This window comes from Polistes canadensis, unplaced genomic scaffold (genome assembly GCF_001313835.1).
Source record: "Polistes canadensis isolate GaletaPanama2010 unplaced genomic scaffold, ASM131383v1 scaffold_70, whole genome shotgun sequence".
Taxonomy (NCBI): Eukaryota; Metazoa; Arthropoda; class Insecta; order Hymenoptera; family Vespidae; genus Polistes; species Polistes canadensis.
Genome location: NW_014569617.1, coordinates 60,134 through 75,568, shown reverse-complemented (window position 1 = coordinate 75,568; position 15,435 = coordinate 60,134). Strand labels below are relative to the sequence as shown.

The 15,435-nt window shown below is 34.5% G+C and overlaps 3 protein-coding genes across 4 annotated transcripts; 1 reads left to right on the top strand and 2 right to left on the bottom strand.

Moving 5' to 3' along the window:
- Positions 1 to 7,716: 7,716 nt before the first annotated feature.
- Positions 7,717 to 10,354, bottom strand: LOC106786260 (raf homolog serine/threonine-protein kinase phl). Its single transcript, XM_014747446.1, has one exon. The coding sequence runs from the start codon at positions 10,234 to 10,236 to the stop codon at positions 8,089 to 8,091; it is 2,148 nt and encodes a 715-aa protein (XP_014602932.1). The 5' UTR covers positions 10,237 to 10,354; the 3' UTR covers positions 7,717 to 8,088.
- A 2,296-nt stretch (positions 10,355 to 12,650) lies between these two features.
- Positions 12,651 to 13,989, top strand: LOC106786284 (estradiol 17-beta-dehydrogenase 8-like). 2 transcript variants are annotated; one of them, XM_014747488.1, is made up of 5 exons: positions 12,651 to 12,930; positions 13,018 to 13,134; positions 13,218 to 13,593; positions 13,664 to 13,736; positions 13,861 to 13,986. In XM_014747488.1, exons 1-5 carry the CDS (start codon positions 12,891 to 12,893, stop codon positions 13,906 to 13,908), a joined length of 654 nt encoding a protein of 217 aa, XP_014602974.1. In that variant the 5' UTR covers positions 12,651 to 12,890; the 3' UTR covers positions 13,909 to 13,986. The 2 variants fall into 2 exon arrangements, with proteins under 2 accessions (XP_014602974.1, XP_014602973.1); XM_014747487.1 differs by having other exon boundaries at positions 12,655 to 12,930; positions 13,664 to 13,989.
- Positions 13,899 to 15,157, bottom strand: LOC106786283 (deoxynucleotidyltransferase terminal-interacting protein 2). Its single transcript, XM_014747485.1, has 2 exons — positions 14,935 to 15,157; positions 13,899 to 14,727 (listed from the first exon to the last, which is right to left on the bottom strand). The coding sequence occupies exons 1-2, from the start codon at positions 15,032 to 15,034 to the stop codon at positions 14,048 to 14,050; spliced, it is 780 nt and encodes a 259-aa protein (XP_014602971.1). The 5' UTR covers positions 15,035 to 15,157; the 3' UTR covers positions 13,899 to 14,047.
- Positions 15,158 to 15,435: the final 278 nt, after the last annotated feature.

The window sequence follows — 15,435 nt, the reverse complement described above, 5'->3', positions numbered from 1 at the left end:
CGCCAGCTGCACCGCGCATGCGCGCCCATCCCCGCCATTCCTACTCGAAAACACGTATACACGCATGCACTCTCTACTCTATAGCACCCTACTACTATCTCTCTCCTTTTAAACTAGGCTACTCGCGCACTAAGCTATATTCTACAGGGTGTTCTGAAAATAAATTTATCTAATCATATTTTTCTTCTATGATTTATTGATCTATTTCATCGGTTTCTTTATACCTTACGATTATTTCTCTACGCTATTAAATATTTCATTATGATTTTATAACTTTCTTCTTTCTAATCGATCATGAGATTTATTTATTTATTTCATTGCAATTGAACACCTCTTATTAATTCCGTTTTAGGGTGCGTTCACGTACTCTCAACCTCCTCAGGAGTAAGCTCGGTTAATGTATTCGTGTCTTCTGTATTCGTTGTCAGGGCTGGCTCAAAGAAGACGGATATTTCAAGCTAACGAGATTGGGAGCTTCTACTTGTCGCATGCTAAGGATTTTAGTTTAGATAAATATCTATGAACAAAATATGTCAGTATATTCATATTTCGGCTACGAAATCCTTCGTCTAATCTTGAAGTTATCGAAATAAATAAAAACTAATAATTTGTATTATTTCTAACACATTCGTACCCAGATGCCGGCGGTACGGCGTTCCATGTAAAAAGTTAAATGCAAAGTCCGAATTAAAACTTGTGCCAAGATCTAAATAAATAAATTCATTGCGTTCATTTGTTCTTTTTTCTTTCTTTTCTTTAACTTCATTAATATATTTGAAATAAACTCTGTCAAGTGTGTATATTCCGTCTACGAATCGTGGATTTGTCTATTTCGTAGATAGATTATGTTGCTGACTAAAAAAAGCCTTAAAGTAAAGTATTGTGTACGTGTACTTAGGAGTATCGTAAATACATCAAACAATAGGATTGAATCTCTACAATTGTGGAACACGGAGAAGGCTTCAAATCGCTCATGAAAACCAGATTCTACCTACCACAAGACACTTCTAATCATCTCCTTATCATCTTTATACCCCAAAATATAGATAGATTACTCGCTGATAAAAAGCGGAAGTTAACACGAATAAACGAATTAAAATTCATAAGTAAATAGGGACTCTTTCGTGCGTACAAAATGTGACGTATCTTGCGAGATCATTTTTTCATTTTTTTATTTTAAAAAATAATAAAACAAAAATTATGAGTAGAAAATAATACTTAAAACGTGTTACACACACGCTAATCGAAGAAAATCGATCGAAAGGCAAATTATCTATCGGCATCGTTTATTCTTCCGACAATGTTATTTTATTGAAAATAATAAAAGCATATTTTTCTAGGTCTTCCGGTCTCTCCGTCATCCTCGTGTGTATCCTGTCAATTAACCCTTTTGCTTCATTATTCGAAAAAATAAAAAGAAAATATTTTCTTTTAGACGTGTGATCACAATTGTTACCACTAACGCCACCTGCAAACGATTATCGAACTTATTTCTCTCGAGATATACTACGTAAATAAACTTGCTCCTCTCCGCCACACACCGATAGTATATTCAAAATATAATTACAAATACCTAAGCGATAAGACGACGATTCATTTGAAATTTAAATTCGTAAATTATGTTTATTTGATTTTTCAATAAATAATGTTTATTACTTTTTTATTTTAATTATCAAGACCAATAATTTTCATGAAAAATGATTGTGATATTTTGTCTTGATTTATTTTCTATAAAAAAACACTATAATATTACTTTTCACTTGAACATCTTTTCTATTTGAGAATAAATAAATAATATAATTAGTTATTTTGTATATATTACAAAATGTCAACATTACAAATTGGTTGATCCAATACGAAGTAGGACATGAAAATGAAGGACGAAAAAATTCAATATTTTCGCGTATCGTGGTAGATATTTTTTCTCGCCAAGCCCACTCTTTTTGGCTATAAAAGTCTCAACGAAGGTCGACCTAAGGTATTAGAGGGCTGAGAACTTCGTGTAGGATTACTAGCCTCTTGCGAGGGTCGTGACATTCCAACAGGGATTCCCAGCTTTCGGAATATCGTAACGGGTCTTGTCATTGTCATTGTCATTGTCTTGTCACGTTCCAGGCCTTTCAAACGACACGACAGCAGCCGCCCATTGGTGTGTAAGTGTGACGCGCAGTAATAAATACCCACCACGTTCTTTCCTTTTGCTGAAAGAAATAGAAATAACAAAAATTGCAGACGAAAAAAAAAGGAAAAAGACAAGAAAATGATCGGAAAAATTCCATTGGTTTGGAAATTCGTTTTAAATTGAAACAATAGATAACTTTTCATTCAGGTTTGTACCTAAATTAAACCATGTTTTGCAACAACAAAAACTATCAACCCTCGATTATCTGTAAACTTATTTTTCATTTTGAAAAAAAGCTCATCGTATTTCTTATTCATTCAAAAGTTCTCCTATGAATTGGCTAATTTTGTGCTAAATAAGAATTTGGTTAAAACGGTTGCTAGATTTCTGAATAACTTGGCCCCAATTATCTTTCGAGATTGAAGGATCTTTCAAGTAATAAATTCTATTAACGGACGTTAACGAACGTTCGTTCAAATGCAATTACACGATTGCATCTAATTTTACGATATATATAAAGTATATAACTCTTCTCTTCGCATACGATGACCCGATTAAAGTAACAAGAACTTTGTATGTACACGTATGTATACACATATTATGTGTTAATCGTTCAACTTGTTCATAGAAAATATCAATAAAAAGGACTAAACATACAGCAGGACGGTTCCACAAATTCCTAAATGTTAAATTAATAATCAAAATAATTATAGAGAAAGACAGACACACATAACAAATGGAATCTTTGCGTGTACGCGAAGATAAAGTAAATTTTTATTTTTTTACCTTTTTTTGGTTGTGGATACAATGATCGATTGATATCTCGTTGAGATTAATTAAATTAAGTATCTCCAATAGCCATAACTACGCAATCTCGTTTACAAGACAGCCGTTTTTCGTAGACGACGACGACGACGACGACAAACGAGGGGTGAGTTGGGCGAATTGGCTTAAGAATTGGCTTAAGAATTGGATTTAAACCCAGCGCAATTAAACGAGAACTAAGCTTATATGATTATTTTTTCATCTTCGAATTCTTTGCTTCGGCTTTTGCCTTTTCAACGACTTTCAATGTCATCGTTTCAACATATGTAAGTTTAGCAAAAAATTCTAACGCCTAAAAATTGTCCATCATCTCATCCGATGATTTTTTTTCTCAACTTTCCAACTGTTACAAATAAATCCCCAAACGAATGGAGAATACAATTTTAACGTAATTAAAATAAAGTCAATGAAAGTAAACGATTAACGTAAAAACGCACAAATCGTAATCCCTAATTTTGCATTTCACACACGCACCGCACACGCACCGCACACGCATCGCACACGCGCGCGCGCGCGCGCGCACATTCACGCGGAATATAGCCTTACGAATATATATGTATGCATGTATATATACACGATATATACGTCGAAGCAATGTAGTGTACAGAGGAATGTTTTCTGAACAAAAAATCAAAATCAAAATTAAAAAGAAAAAATAAATTTGCATATCAAACTCTCTCCATATACAACCAACAACGTTGCACAAAAGAAGAGAAGTTCAACACGGCGCGAACAGAGGATGTGCTCACTCGTGTGTGCGTGTAACTGTAGTACATGTGCCCATGTATGTATATATGTATGTATGTAACACTATTCGTTTATGGGTTTCCGTTCGTGGTTCGAATATTATTACGAGACAACGGCAAAATATTTCGAAACTACTATCTACGAAAGTCAAGCAACATCGAATAACGGGACTAACGAACGAAATATTTATTTATTTTTTCTTTCTTTCTCCTTCTTGATACAAATATCGAAGAGAAAAGAAAATATTATCGAAATTATTTAAGATCTAATTGTAAGAGAGTATATTTAGCGAATAGGGTCCATTCAAGTTCTTTTATATTTCTTAAAAAAGATAATACTCTCGCATTTGAAATGTACAACTGACCTTATACTGATATGCGTTGTACGTTAAATATACATACATATATACATGCATGCGTACAAGCACACATATTACTTAAAACGACCACGTGTACTTTTTTCTGTTCTTTTCATTTCTATCTCTATCTCTCTTTATGTATTAGTTCGTTCGTCGCCAATTTTCAATGTCACTTGATAATTATTCACATCACACACGGGTTCACTATTTCTCCGTTACGAGAAAGCGTCAAATAACGAATACAATGTAAAAATGTCTTCCTATATATATATTTTACGTATTTCATTTAAAATGAAACTTAATCTCTCTTATATATACCCCCCCCTTCTCTCTCTCTCTCTCTCTCTCACTCATTCGTTCGCATTAATTAAATACACGTTTACGTACACCTCTCAATGAAAATTATTCTTTTCACGCGCTCCACACTCTTTCTTTCTCTCATACATACATACAAACACATACAATTTGTAAACCGATCGATTAAAAAAATTCACGAGAATTGATTTGAAATTTCGTCTAAATCTGTCACAAGCGAAAGGAAAAAGAAAACGCGCCTGTTGTTATATTGTTTTTAATTATCTATTGCATATTAATAGAAACAATATTATTATTATTATCTCTTACATAGTCGTTTATCTGTGCACACAATCATCTTCACAATAAATAAAGCAATGCAAACTTTGCGCCTAATCGTTGCAGACACGACATCTCGTAGCGGATTTGTCGCATTATTTTGCTGTAATAATAATAATAACAATGATAATAATAATAGTATAATAATAGTATAATAATAGTATAGTAATAATAATAATTACAATATAATAATGATAATAATTAAATGAAACTACATAATGGCGCTAAGATTTTATTTTCCTTCTCTCTCATTCTTACTTGCAGGCACGCACACACACACGCGCGCACGCACACACTCTCAATCTGTGTATACTTTTTATTTTCTTAGTGGCAATATAACCATTCTTATCGCGTATAAATAAATAAATAATCGATTCAGGATATTCCCACGAGATAATAATATAATATATATTTCAGGTGGTGGCGGGACACTTTTTATACGATCACTCGTTTTATTTTACTTTATTTTATTCTGTTTTTTCTCCTAATCGCTATATCGTATTCGATAATTATTTTCCTCGACAAATTAGGCCTTGCATACTTATAAACAAAAACGTACTACGTGCGTCATTTCCGATACTAGCCACTTTCTTTCTTTCTTTGCTTCTTCTTTTTTCAAACAAAAAAGGAAGATAAAATATACGGAAAAAAAAAAAACGAAGACAAATTCTAAATCGACCGATTAATTTTTTATTTTTTATTTCTTTACAGTGATTCAATATTATGAGATTAGGATAATTAGAAACAAAAAAAAACAAGGATTCGTCATATGCTTTTTCTTCCCTTTGCATATAAATCCATTCTAACACACAAATACATGCATATATGTGCATAGATCTCATCATTTTTAAATTAAAAAAAAGAAAAATAAAGAATAAATAATCGATTATATGATTTAATTTAATCGGTCGTTGAATTATACTCTTTGAAGTTAATGAATTATTCTTCGATTAACCTAATGTTAAATACCACATCAACATGAACAACAAGAACAACAGTAGCGGCAGCAGCAGCAGCAGCAACAGCAACAACAACAACAAGATCGTTAGATGGAAATTAGACGCACGTTTACGTTAATCGCATCCTAATCTTAATCTTCTCTTGGGGTCGTTATGTGAAAACGAAGAAGACTTACGCGTATGTACTGGCACCGTAATGGGCTTATTTTAAGTGTTTTTTTTGTTTTCTTTTTGTTTTCTTTTTGTTTAATCCGATGTTAATCTTAACGAAGAAAAATAAAATAAAGTAATAATAATAATAATGAAAAAATAGTTAAAAAGAAGATATGCGCACTTACAGTAAGACGAATCGATAAGTAAAATTGGCGCTTCTCTAATCTCCAATTTATTTGATTTGTCTCTTTTCTTTTTTTTAATTAATTAATTGATTATTTGTATGAAGGTATGATTATCGCTAAAACGGAAAGAACAAATTTATATTAGAAAGAAAAATAATAAATAAGATTTGGTCGCCAAGACGAAATACAACATGGGAAATAATGGTAAGAAAAAATGGTAAGAAAATTGAAAAGAGAATTGAAAATTTCACGAAAGCTTCAAAGCTTCGATACAAAGAATCATATTTCTCTTGTCTTCTCTTTCTATTTTCTTCTTACTCTCGGGTAGAACACAAAAATCGTGGTATCAACGACCGTGACAAAAAAATATTCTTAGGCCAGACAGACGCGCGCGCGCGCGCGCGCGTAATCACTATACACGTCTTGAAATAAAATAAATAAATTCTAGCCCTTTCTTACCCCATTGTTGTCGACGTACACATCTATTTTAATAATAATAATAACGAGAGAAAAATGATAAAATATATTGCTCTTGCAGTATTAAAACAAAATAAAAGAGAGAAATTTTAAAAGAGAGAAAACAAAAAAACGACGATGAAACGAACAATTTATTAATTTCAATTACAAAGAAAAAGAAAAATAGGAAAAAAGAAAAAAAGATAAGAAAAATATATATATTATATATATATATTTTCTATTATAATATAAAGAACTCCATTACTAATTTGCGAGTACTTTTGATAATTTATTTATTTTTGTTTCTTTCTTCGAAGGGGAATTTTTTTTTGCCTTTTATCCATTTATTTTTATTATTTTTTTGTTTTGTTTGTTCATTAATATTATACTAAAATGAAGACAATAGGTATATAGAATAGTATCCTCAACGATTCGTCAAACAAAGTAAGCGTTTACTATTTTCAGCATATTTATATCGACCGATCGATATTGTAAAATTGGTAACTTCTAAATCATTTCGATCATTTTTTCCGTCCATACAGATGCGTGTTTGTATTTATTTATGTATGCATGTGTGTATGTTTGTGTGTGTATGTAAGGTACGCGCGTATGTGTTCAGATGTACAGATGCGTACAAACTATTATTTAAACTTACTTACTTACTTACTTACTTATTTATTCCTATTCATTATAACATTTGTATCTTTCCTTTTGTTTTTACGCCTGATCATAATACATTTTTATTGTTTCTTTCTCTTTTCCTTTTTTTGGCGGAATATAATAAATATTGTTCAATAAGTAAGATCAAAAAATGTTATCTCATCGTGCTATTGCAATCAGAGACAAGAATAAAACGAAAGTATGGATAGAAAAATTACTTCGGCTTTTGGAAAAATATCTATCGGATAAATGACACGATCCGCGCCGACTTTAAATGCCGTTATGTTATTCTTTCTGTTATTTCTTTTTCTTCTTGCGTGACTTGTATTCTCTTTGTCTGTTTCTTTCTTTCTTACGTTTTTTTTCTATAATTTATTTTTCTCGTTAAATATTATTTTTTACATCCTTCACAAGGATCTCACAAAATTAACAAATTATTATGCTCACGTGCAGGTACGCGTATATATATGTACATGTATATACGAGTATATATATAATACACGAATGATTGTTATATATATATATATATAACTGATTAAATGAGAATCCATTGCTTTGCTTTAAGTAACGTGGTGTACAGGTAAAAGTTACACATACATCATTTTTTTTCTTTTCTCCTTTTTTGTTTTTACCATTTACTTATACACTCGATGCATCACCTTATTATCTTTTCTTAAATCCAATTAATGTACACAATTTCATTTGGACTTTATTATCTTATTTGTGGTATAAGATGGTGTTTGTAATTATAATTGTATTACTTTTTTACGTCATGTCAAAGAATGCAGTCTTCTTTCACATCGAGCAAAACATTTGTGATTTAATAAAGATATATATATATAAGAATCGCGTGGATTGTTCATAACTAATTGTAATTGTGTTAATGAATCTTATTCGGTTTTACCATATACCGATTCTATATATACTGATTACATCAGGCTTATAACTTTGGGCAATACGTTCTCTATATATGTTCTCTATATACGTTTTCTATATGTTCCCGCCAGTAGGATAAAAGGGAAATGCTCCAAACTGGAAATTCACCGGAGTCTTTGGTGAAGCACAAGTATACAGAAAATCATCAGACTGCAATTGCGTCCTGTTTAAATTTGGTTCGGATGCAGATCTTGTGATTTTGGGTAAGCCACGCAGTAAACCTTCCAAGCTTACTAAGATCTGTCGGAATATTGGTCGATCGTCCCTTGAAAATTTAATACAGTCTTCTGTTAATCTCTTCAATGCTTTTGGAGTATCAGACCGCAGCTTGTTCAAATCAGGACGTAAATATCCACGTCCAACCATGAACAATATTTGATCCTTGTTATTGATATTCGAGTACGGTAGCTGACCAGCAAGCAATTCATACAAAACTACACCAAAGGCGTAAACATCGGACTGGAAGCTATATGGATTTTCCTCTTGCATTCTAATGACTTCGGGTGCCATCCATAGAATAGATCCAGTCGGTTGATGAAATTGTTGAGATCCTGACCATCTTGTTTTAGCGGTAGCTAAACCAAAGTCGCCAATTTTAACAGTAAGATCATCGTGTAGAAATATATTGTTGCTCTTTAAATCTCTATGGATGATATTCTTAGCATGTAAGTAATCCATGCCTTGTGCCGTTTGTCTACCAATTTCTATCAGAGTTAATAATTCAAACTTTGATTCGAATACATGTAGATGTTTGTATAAAGATGAGCCCTCGCACCATTGCGTTACAATAGCAAGCTGCGGTTTACTAACACATCCCATAAATAATAGAATATTAACGTGTCGTGTTTTTCTTAATACGGCTACTTCATTTTTAAATGCTTGCAACTGAGCCGTCGTTGGTATCTTAACATTTAAAGTTTTAACTGCCACAGGACCGTGCCAGTGTGCTTTGTATACTGTTCCAAAGGATCCAGAACCAATGCGTGCTCCTACCAAGATTTCATCCGCTGGAATTTCCCAGTCTTCTATAGACTCTCTGGGAGCCAAAAGATTTTTCGAAGATTCATCGGCTGATCGTGCTCTTGGACGTTTCGGTCTCAAAGTACTGGTTGGACTAGCTTGCGTCGATTGACTATGCTTGGTAGGACTGCTACCAGGCGAGACTGAACACTGGGTAGTACCTATAGGTCGACCTAAACTCTGAGACCTACTATATTCATCCAGATTAGTTGGTTCGCCTCCAGATCTGACCATGTTGAAGCAAACATTTGGCGCAGAACTCGAACGATCCTGTTGTCCCAAAGAGCGTGGATGTCTCTGATTTCTAGACGGTGCTAAAGAAGGTGACATACTTCGGCTCAAACCGTAACCAGATGGTAGTTGTAAAATTCCAGCCTCTCTTTCGGGATTGTGGGCTAACAATGCTTGGTAATAAGCGTCTTGCATACGCGCTTGATGGCAGAGAGCTGGTACACTTCCAGCACACCTTTGATGAAAACGATAATTGCATGTCCTACAATAGAAACCCTGAAAGAGCAACTTTCTACAGCATTCGCAAAATGCCAGGGAAAAGAATGTCTTGCGCACAAAGTTATGTGATATTGAAGTAGTTATAGGAAACTTATCAAGAATCTCTACTGATATCTCATCGCAATCGAGTAAAGAGATGTCAGCATCCCAAGAAGTCAAATACTTGGATTTGCCTGGCCCCAGGATATGCACAGCACACATTTCGGTAGTTAGATTCCTCAACTTCATAGCCTTGGCTAGAGCATCCCTCAAAGATAGTCCTTCGCGCACCTGAACACTAGTACGCTGTTTGTTGGGCAGATAGGCCCTCAGCAAAGATTTCATAGGGGTTCTAGGACACCTATTGACAGCATTGGGCTCTCGAGAATCATTCTCGGACATGGAAGCTCCAGTAGATGTCTTGCCGACGTACAATAATTCGATCAGCTTCTGTTCCTTGGACTCCAAATCATGCAACTTGCTGGTGAGTTCTTGATACTCGTTTAAATATATGGATGGTGGATGTTGAAAACCGGCAAAGCGGTTATTTAAAGCATCGATGTTCTCCCTTGTCACGGATATGACACTTTGAATGTTACGAAGTTCGTAGCTCAGAGGATCCATGTCGACATAACCGTCCTCGGAGTCGCTGAGATCCCCAGAGTCAGGTTCACTGCCACGAGAGAACGACATCGCGACCAACAAGATTGTCAAATGCCCCTTCCTCCTCTGTCGACGATAGCGACGGGACGACGACGGCGACGACGGCGACGACGACGACGACAACGACGACGTCCACGAGGAGGAGGAGGAGGAAGCGGATAAGGAAGAAGAAAAGGACGAATAGAAAAGTAACGAGAAGGAATAAGAAAGAGAAGAAGAGGATAAGGAGAGGGAAGAGGAGGAGGAGGAGGATGAGGAGGAGGATGAGGTCAACGACGAAGACGGCGATAACGATCATGATGATAAACCCCTTCCGACCTGGACCCTCCGGCACGAAAATTTCCTGTAGAGGCACGCGCGAATCGCCGAGTAATACCTGCTCTCGCCGACCACGGCCATCTTCTTGTTTCGTCCTCTCGACAAGGAATATCCTGAGTTGCCGCCGCCGACGCCGCCGCAACTAAACGCTTTGTCGGACCACCTTGGTAGCTCTCCTTGTTCTACCTTGTCCACCCCTCCTTTCACCACACTGCACACTTCCAAAAAGAAGAAGGAGAGAAAGAGAGGAATTCTTCGACACACGCCGCCGCCGCCGTCGTCGTTAACACCACCACCAGCACCACCGTCACCACCACCACCGCCACCGCCACCGCCGTCACGTCCACCACCTCCACCGTTACTGCCGCCGCTTCTCGACGACGCACCACCACGCGCGTCCTCCTAGTAGCAGCAGCAGCAGCAGTAGCAGCAGCAGCAGCAGTAACAACACCACCACTACCACTACCACCACTACCACCACCACCACCACCACCACCACCACCACCACCACCACCACTAGTGACTCTTCGCTCTTCTTCGTTCCTTCTTTCTCTTCTTTTTCTTCTACTACTACCGTTGATACTACTACTACTACTACTACCACTACCACTATTACTATTATTATTACTTTTACTTTTCCTACTACGCAAACTACAATTACTACTACTACAGCTGCTGCTAATGCTACTACTGCTACTACTATTACTATCACTATTACTATCTTCCTCGCTTGGCCTTACGAACGGCCAATCGTAACAACACGATACGCGTCGAGCCTGCGGCATAACGCGACGTCTAAATGTTCAACACCTTCTTCGTCGTAGTCGTCTACAGTCCGATCAACAAAAACTATTATCTCCTGTTTCAGCATCGATGCAGTTTACTTTTCTAATTCCTTATCCTTTCTCTTTATCCTTTTCTAACCTCTTTTCGGAACACGACTTTACACTATCAAAAATGTCTTCTATTATACTCTCTCTTAAAAGTCTATCGTATAAATCTTCCTATCCTCAGCTCTACCGAAAGAAAACTGGCTGTTGGCATGAGCGAATCCAATCTCTGTGTTAGTATTTAATATGTGTATAATATATATACGCGTGCGCGCGCGCGTTTGGGTACGTAGGATACCGTTTCCAGAAGCGTCAGTGCTGCCACCGTCTGCGTCACTACTCCCACCCCTTCAAAATGTTCACATCGATGCGCGCGCGTGCGAACGTCCAATCTCCTTCCATTTTCCTACAACTCTTATCCTTTCCTTTTCTCAGAGATACCTAAATTTTCATCACAAACGAATAACGGTCTGTCATCGTTCTTCTCTTTACTCTCAATCCTTTTTTCTTACGATCTATCAACTTTTAAAACGGAAATTTATTTAATAATACTCAATTTTTTAAAACGACAGAGATGCACCATTCGAATTTTTCCGCTATTAAGAATGTCGCAAAGTGCGCGAACAATGGTGCTCGTTTAAATGCAATTAACACGACTCTTTTTATTTCTATCCTTATTATTTTTTTATTTAATTAATTTTAATTAATTTTATTCATTGCTTTTTTTCCCTTTCTTTATTGTTCCCTAACATTGAAATATGAATAATTTTATTTTAATAAATAAATTACATGTTTGTTTTTTTCATTGATTTCATTAGATTTTAGAATTATTTTTATCGAACGATCATCGAATGCACGATAATCTCAATAATTATACTTGCGAACATTTCATTTGTCTATTTCATTTGTCTTTTTGTATAAATGTAAAAGTAATATGTAAAAGTGCATGCTGTTTGAAATAGCGCACTCAAAAATACGTACGTTTTTTTCTTTAAAACGTATTTCAATAACGTAGGGTTGAATTTTCTTCGCAAAGAGAGCCACGTTCTCGTTATAATTAATCATTTTCTTGAAAATATGGTCTAGGGAAAGGGGGGATTATTATTTTTCACAAGACGATAGAATAGAAGTTGAATTTTTCTGTAAACACAGGCACTTGCATTGCGCGTTTCTTGACGTCACTGCGGACGGACTTACGTCACAGCAGCATATGGTATCATCACCTAGGTAACTCAAGTCGATTCTAATTGGTCCGCTTACGCGCATCATCTATATGATACTTATGAACACACAAAGATCTTCAAGATTATTATTCCCTTATCCTTATTGAGTTGAAAAATAATGAATATGGATGAATTATCGTTTTAATCTGAAATCGCGAAATACACCCATTACACGTGCCAAATAATTCTATATCTATTTAATATATTCTTAATGTTTTATTCTTTCTCTACCAATGCCTAAGTCCAAGGTCATAGTCTAATTTCATATGTAGCATTCATGAATTTTATTGCTGATAACGATAGTTGATTAAAAATGTCGAATCTCGTAGTTGGAAAACTTGCTTTCGTTACTGATTTGTTTAAAAATAATTACAATACATTTCTGTTAATTTGATTACTACTGTGTATAATTATGGTGATTTGTTTTATCTTCATTTTAGGAGCTGGGAGTGGTATTGGTAGAGAAACATGTCGTATACTAGCTCGGGAAGGTGCTAAAGTTATCGCTGTAGATCAAAATCTTAAAATGGCTGAGGACACGGTCAAAGTTTTAAACGGTATTTATAATATTTCAAAAATATAAATCATATTATGAATATCTTTTTTCATTCTTTCTAATTTTATGCTTATACGATTTTAGGAGCCGATCATATTGCATTAAAAGTAAATATTACTGATCCGCATGATGTAGAACAAGCTTTTAAACATACTGTTAAACAATACTCAACTTCTCCAACGATTATTGTAAATTCGGCAGGAATAACGAGAGAGAATTTTATTCTTAAACTCAGTGAAACTGAATTCAACGATGTCATTAATGTTAATTTAAAAGGTACATTTCTCATTATGCAAAACGCAGTAAAAACTATGATAGAGACTGGACAAACGGAAGGAAGTTCTATCATTAATATTGCTTCAATTGTTGGTAAAACTGGGAACATTGGTCAGGGTAATTACAGTGCTTCGAAAGCTGGAGTCGAAGCTCTAACTAAAACAGCCTCTATGGAATTTGGAAAGTAAGTTTGAATTATTTTCATCAAATTTTGTTTCTTTAATATTAAATATAAGACTTGACCATTATTGTAGATTAGGAATACGCGTTAACGCAGTATTACCAGGATTCATAGAAACTCCAATGACCGATACAATTCCTGAGAAGGTAAAAACTATGTTTGTTAATAGAATATCATTTAAAAGAATGGGTAAGCCGAAGGAAGTTGCGGAAGTCATTACATTTCTGGCTTCGAATAGAAGTTCCTATGTTAATGGTGCTTCCATTGAAGTTACAGGAGGATTGCATTAAATCAGGGCTTCGAACTGCTTATACTTAATCGACATATATTTTGTATTTTGAAAATAATTTTGATATCTTCCGTAAATGCGGAGAAATAAAGGGATTTTTCAAATAACAATAATCCTATATAAATACAAAACCATATATATATATAATTTTTAGATACATTATCAAGATTACTTCTTGTTTCCTTTCTTTAATCGTTTAGCATGTTTATATGCTTTATATTGTCGTTTATTCTTTTCCTCAATTATTTCTTTATATTTGCGTTTATTGTATTTAGCAAATTCGGCATCCGCCATAAGTTCTTCCACAATGGTATTCTTTCGTTCTTTCTTCGTAAGACGATCAGAATAATAATCTATAGGAGAATCTATTACTTTGCCGATTTGGAAATATTTAGGTAAAACTTTCAAGTCATTCTTTTTGTAAAAGTGTTTAGGATCTAATACAGATCTCATTTGAATAACTTCGAGATCGTGTTTAATCTCATCGGTATGTTCAGTAGCCGGTAAATTATACCACTCTTTGCCTTTAGTTTTGTTTCGTTCTTCAATTTTCTTAGTGCGTGCACGTCTTTTATTTTCTCTCAACGATGGTATGCTTTCCAATTGTTCCAATCCAGGTTGTATAACGCTTTTTTTAAGTATCTTATCAATCGGTGCTATTTCATTAGTTAATTTTGTTACATTAAAACTATTTTCAGGCACATGGTTTATATCATTTTTCCAACCCATGTCTCTCTCAAACTCGTCTAAATCAATATCATTGTGAGAAAGTTTCTTTATCTTCTGATTCTTCTTATTCTCAGCCTGCTTTAAGAAGTCTCTGGCAATAATCCCCAAAAGACTTGTTCCTGTAAAATATATATATAAATATCCTCAATTACAAAATAACTTTTACAGGACACATATAAGAAGATTACATCACTCATTAATACATGTTAATAGATATGAGATTATATTGTATTAAATATACAAAATTATTAAATATATTGTTCATTTTTTTAATGTAAATCTTAACCTATAAAAAATATATATCGCATAAAATGAAGTAATATTACCACTAGTATCAAATTTCTCTGGATCGTCATCGTCACTTTCTATTAATTGACTTTTGTTCCTTAAATCTAGCTGTCCTTTTGTATCGATTATTATATTCATTTTTAAAAACTAATTATCGATTCTGTATATCTTTTTACCTCGATGCCAACTTTCCATTACCTCGCATGCATCATGGTTTTTAGAAGTTTGTTGATTAATTCCACAAAAGAAGGATTTGATTGGTCGATTTACTGCAAGCCTCTACCTATCGGAAAAGTATCGTAACAACATCGATAGTTATATCGATAGTGTTAACTTACGGCGCGAATATCAAAATCACGTAATAATATATTAGATTTTCTTATTAAAGGCAGGGTGTGGTTTTAAGATTTTTCTCTCCAAAGGTGATATATTTTCTTACTTACACGAAATAAATAAAAGTATTACTATTTTTTAAAAAAATGTATTGTGCCCCTTCTACGTAGAGAAGGAAGATACACAGGTTAGAACGAAATGTTCTT

What these genes read in the sequence shown, in the direction of transcription:
- LOC106786260 (XM_014747446.1), bottom strand. Translation starts at nt 10,236, where the DNA reads ATGTCGTTCTCTCGTGGCAGTGAACCTGACTCTGGGGATCTCAGCGAC.
- LOC106786284 (XM_014747487.1), top strand. Translation starts at nt 12,891, where the DNA reads ATGTCGAATCTCGTAGTTGGAAAACTTGCTTTCGTTACTG. An exon ending in AAAACTTGCTTTCGTTACTG is followed by an intron (nt 12,931 to 13,017) that starts ATTTGTTTAAAA and finishes TCTTCATTTTAG; the next exon opens with GAGCTGGGAGTGGTATTGGT. An exon ending in GCCTCTATGGAATTTGGAAA is followed by an intron (nt 13,594 to 13,663) that starts GTAAGTTTGAAT and finishes CCATTATTGTAG; the next exon opens with ATTAGGAATACGCGTTAACG.
- LOC106786283 (XM_014747485.1), bottom strand. Translation starts at nt 15,034, where the DNA reads ATGAATATAATAATCGATACAAAAGGACAGCTAGATTTAAGGAACAAA. An exon ending in AGAGAAATTTGATACTAGTG is followed by an intron (nt 14,728 to 14,934) that starts GTAATATTACTT and finishes TATATTTTACAG; the next exon opens with GAACAAGTCTTTTGGGGATT.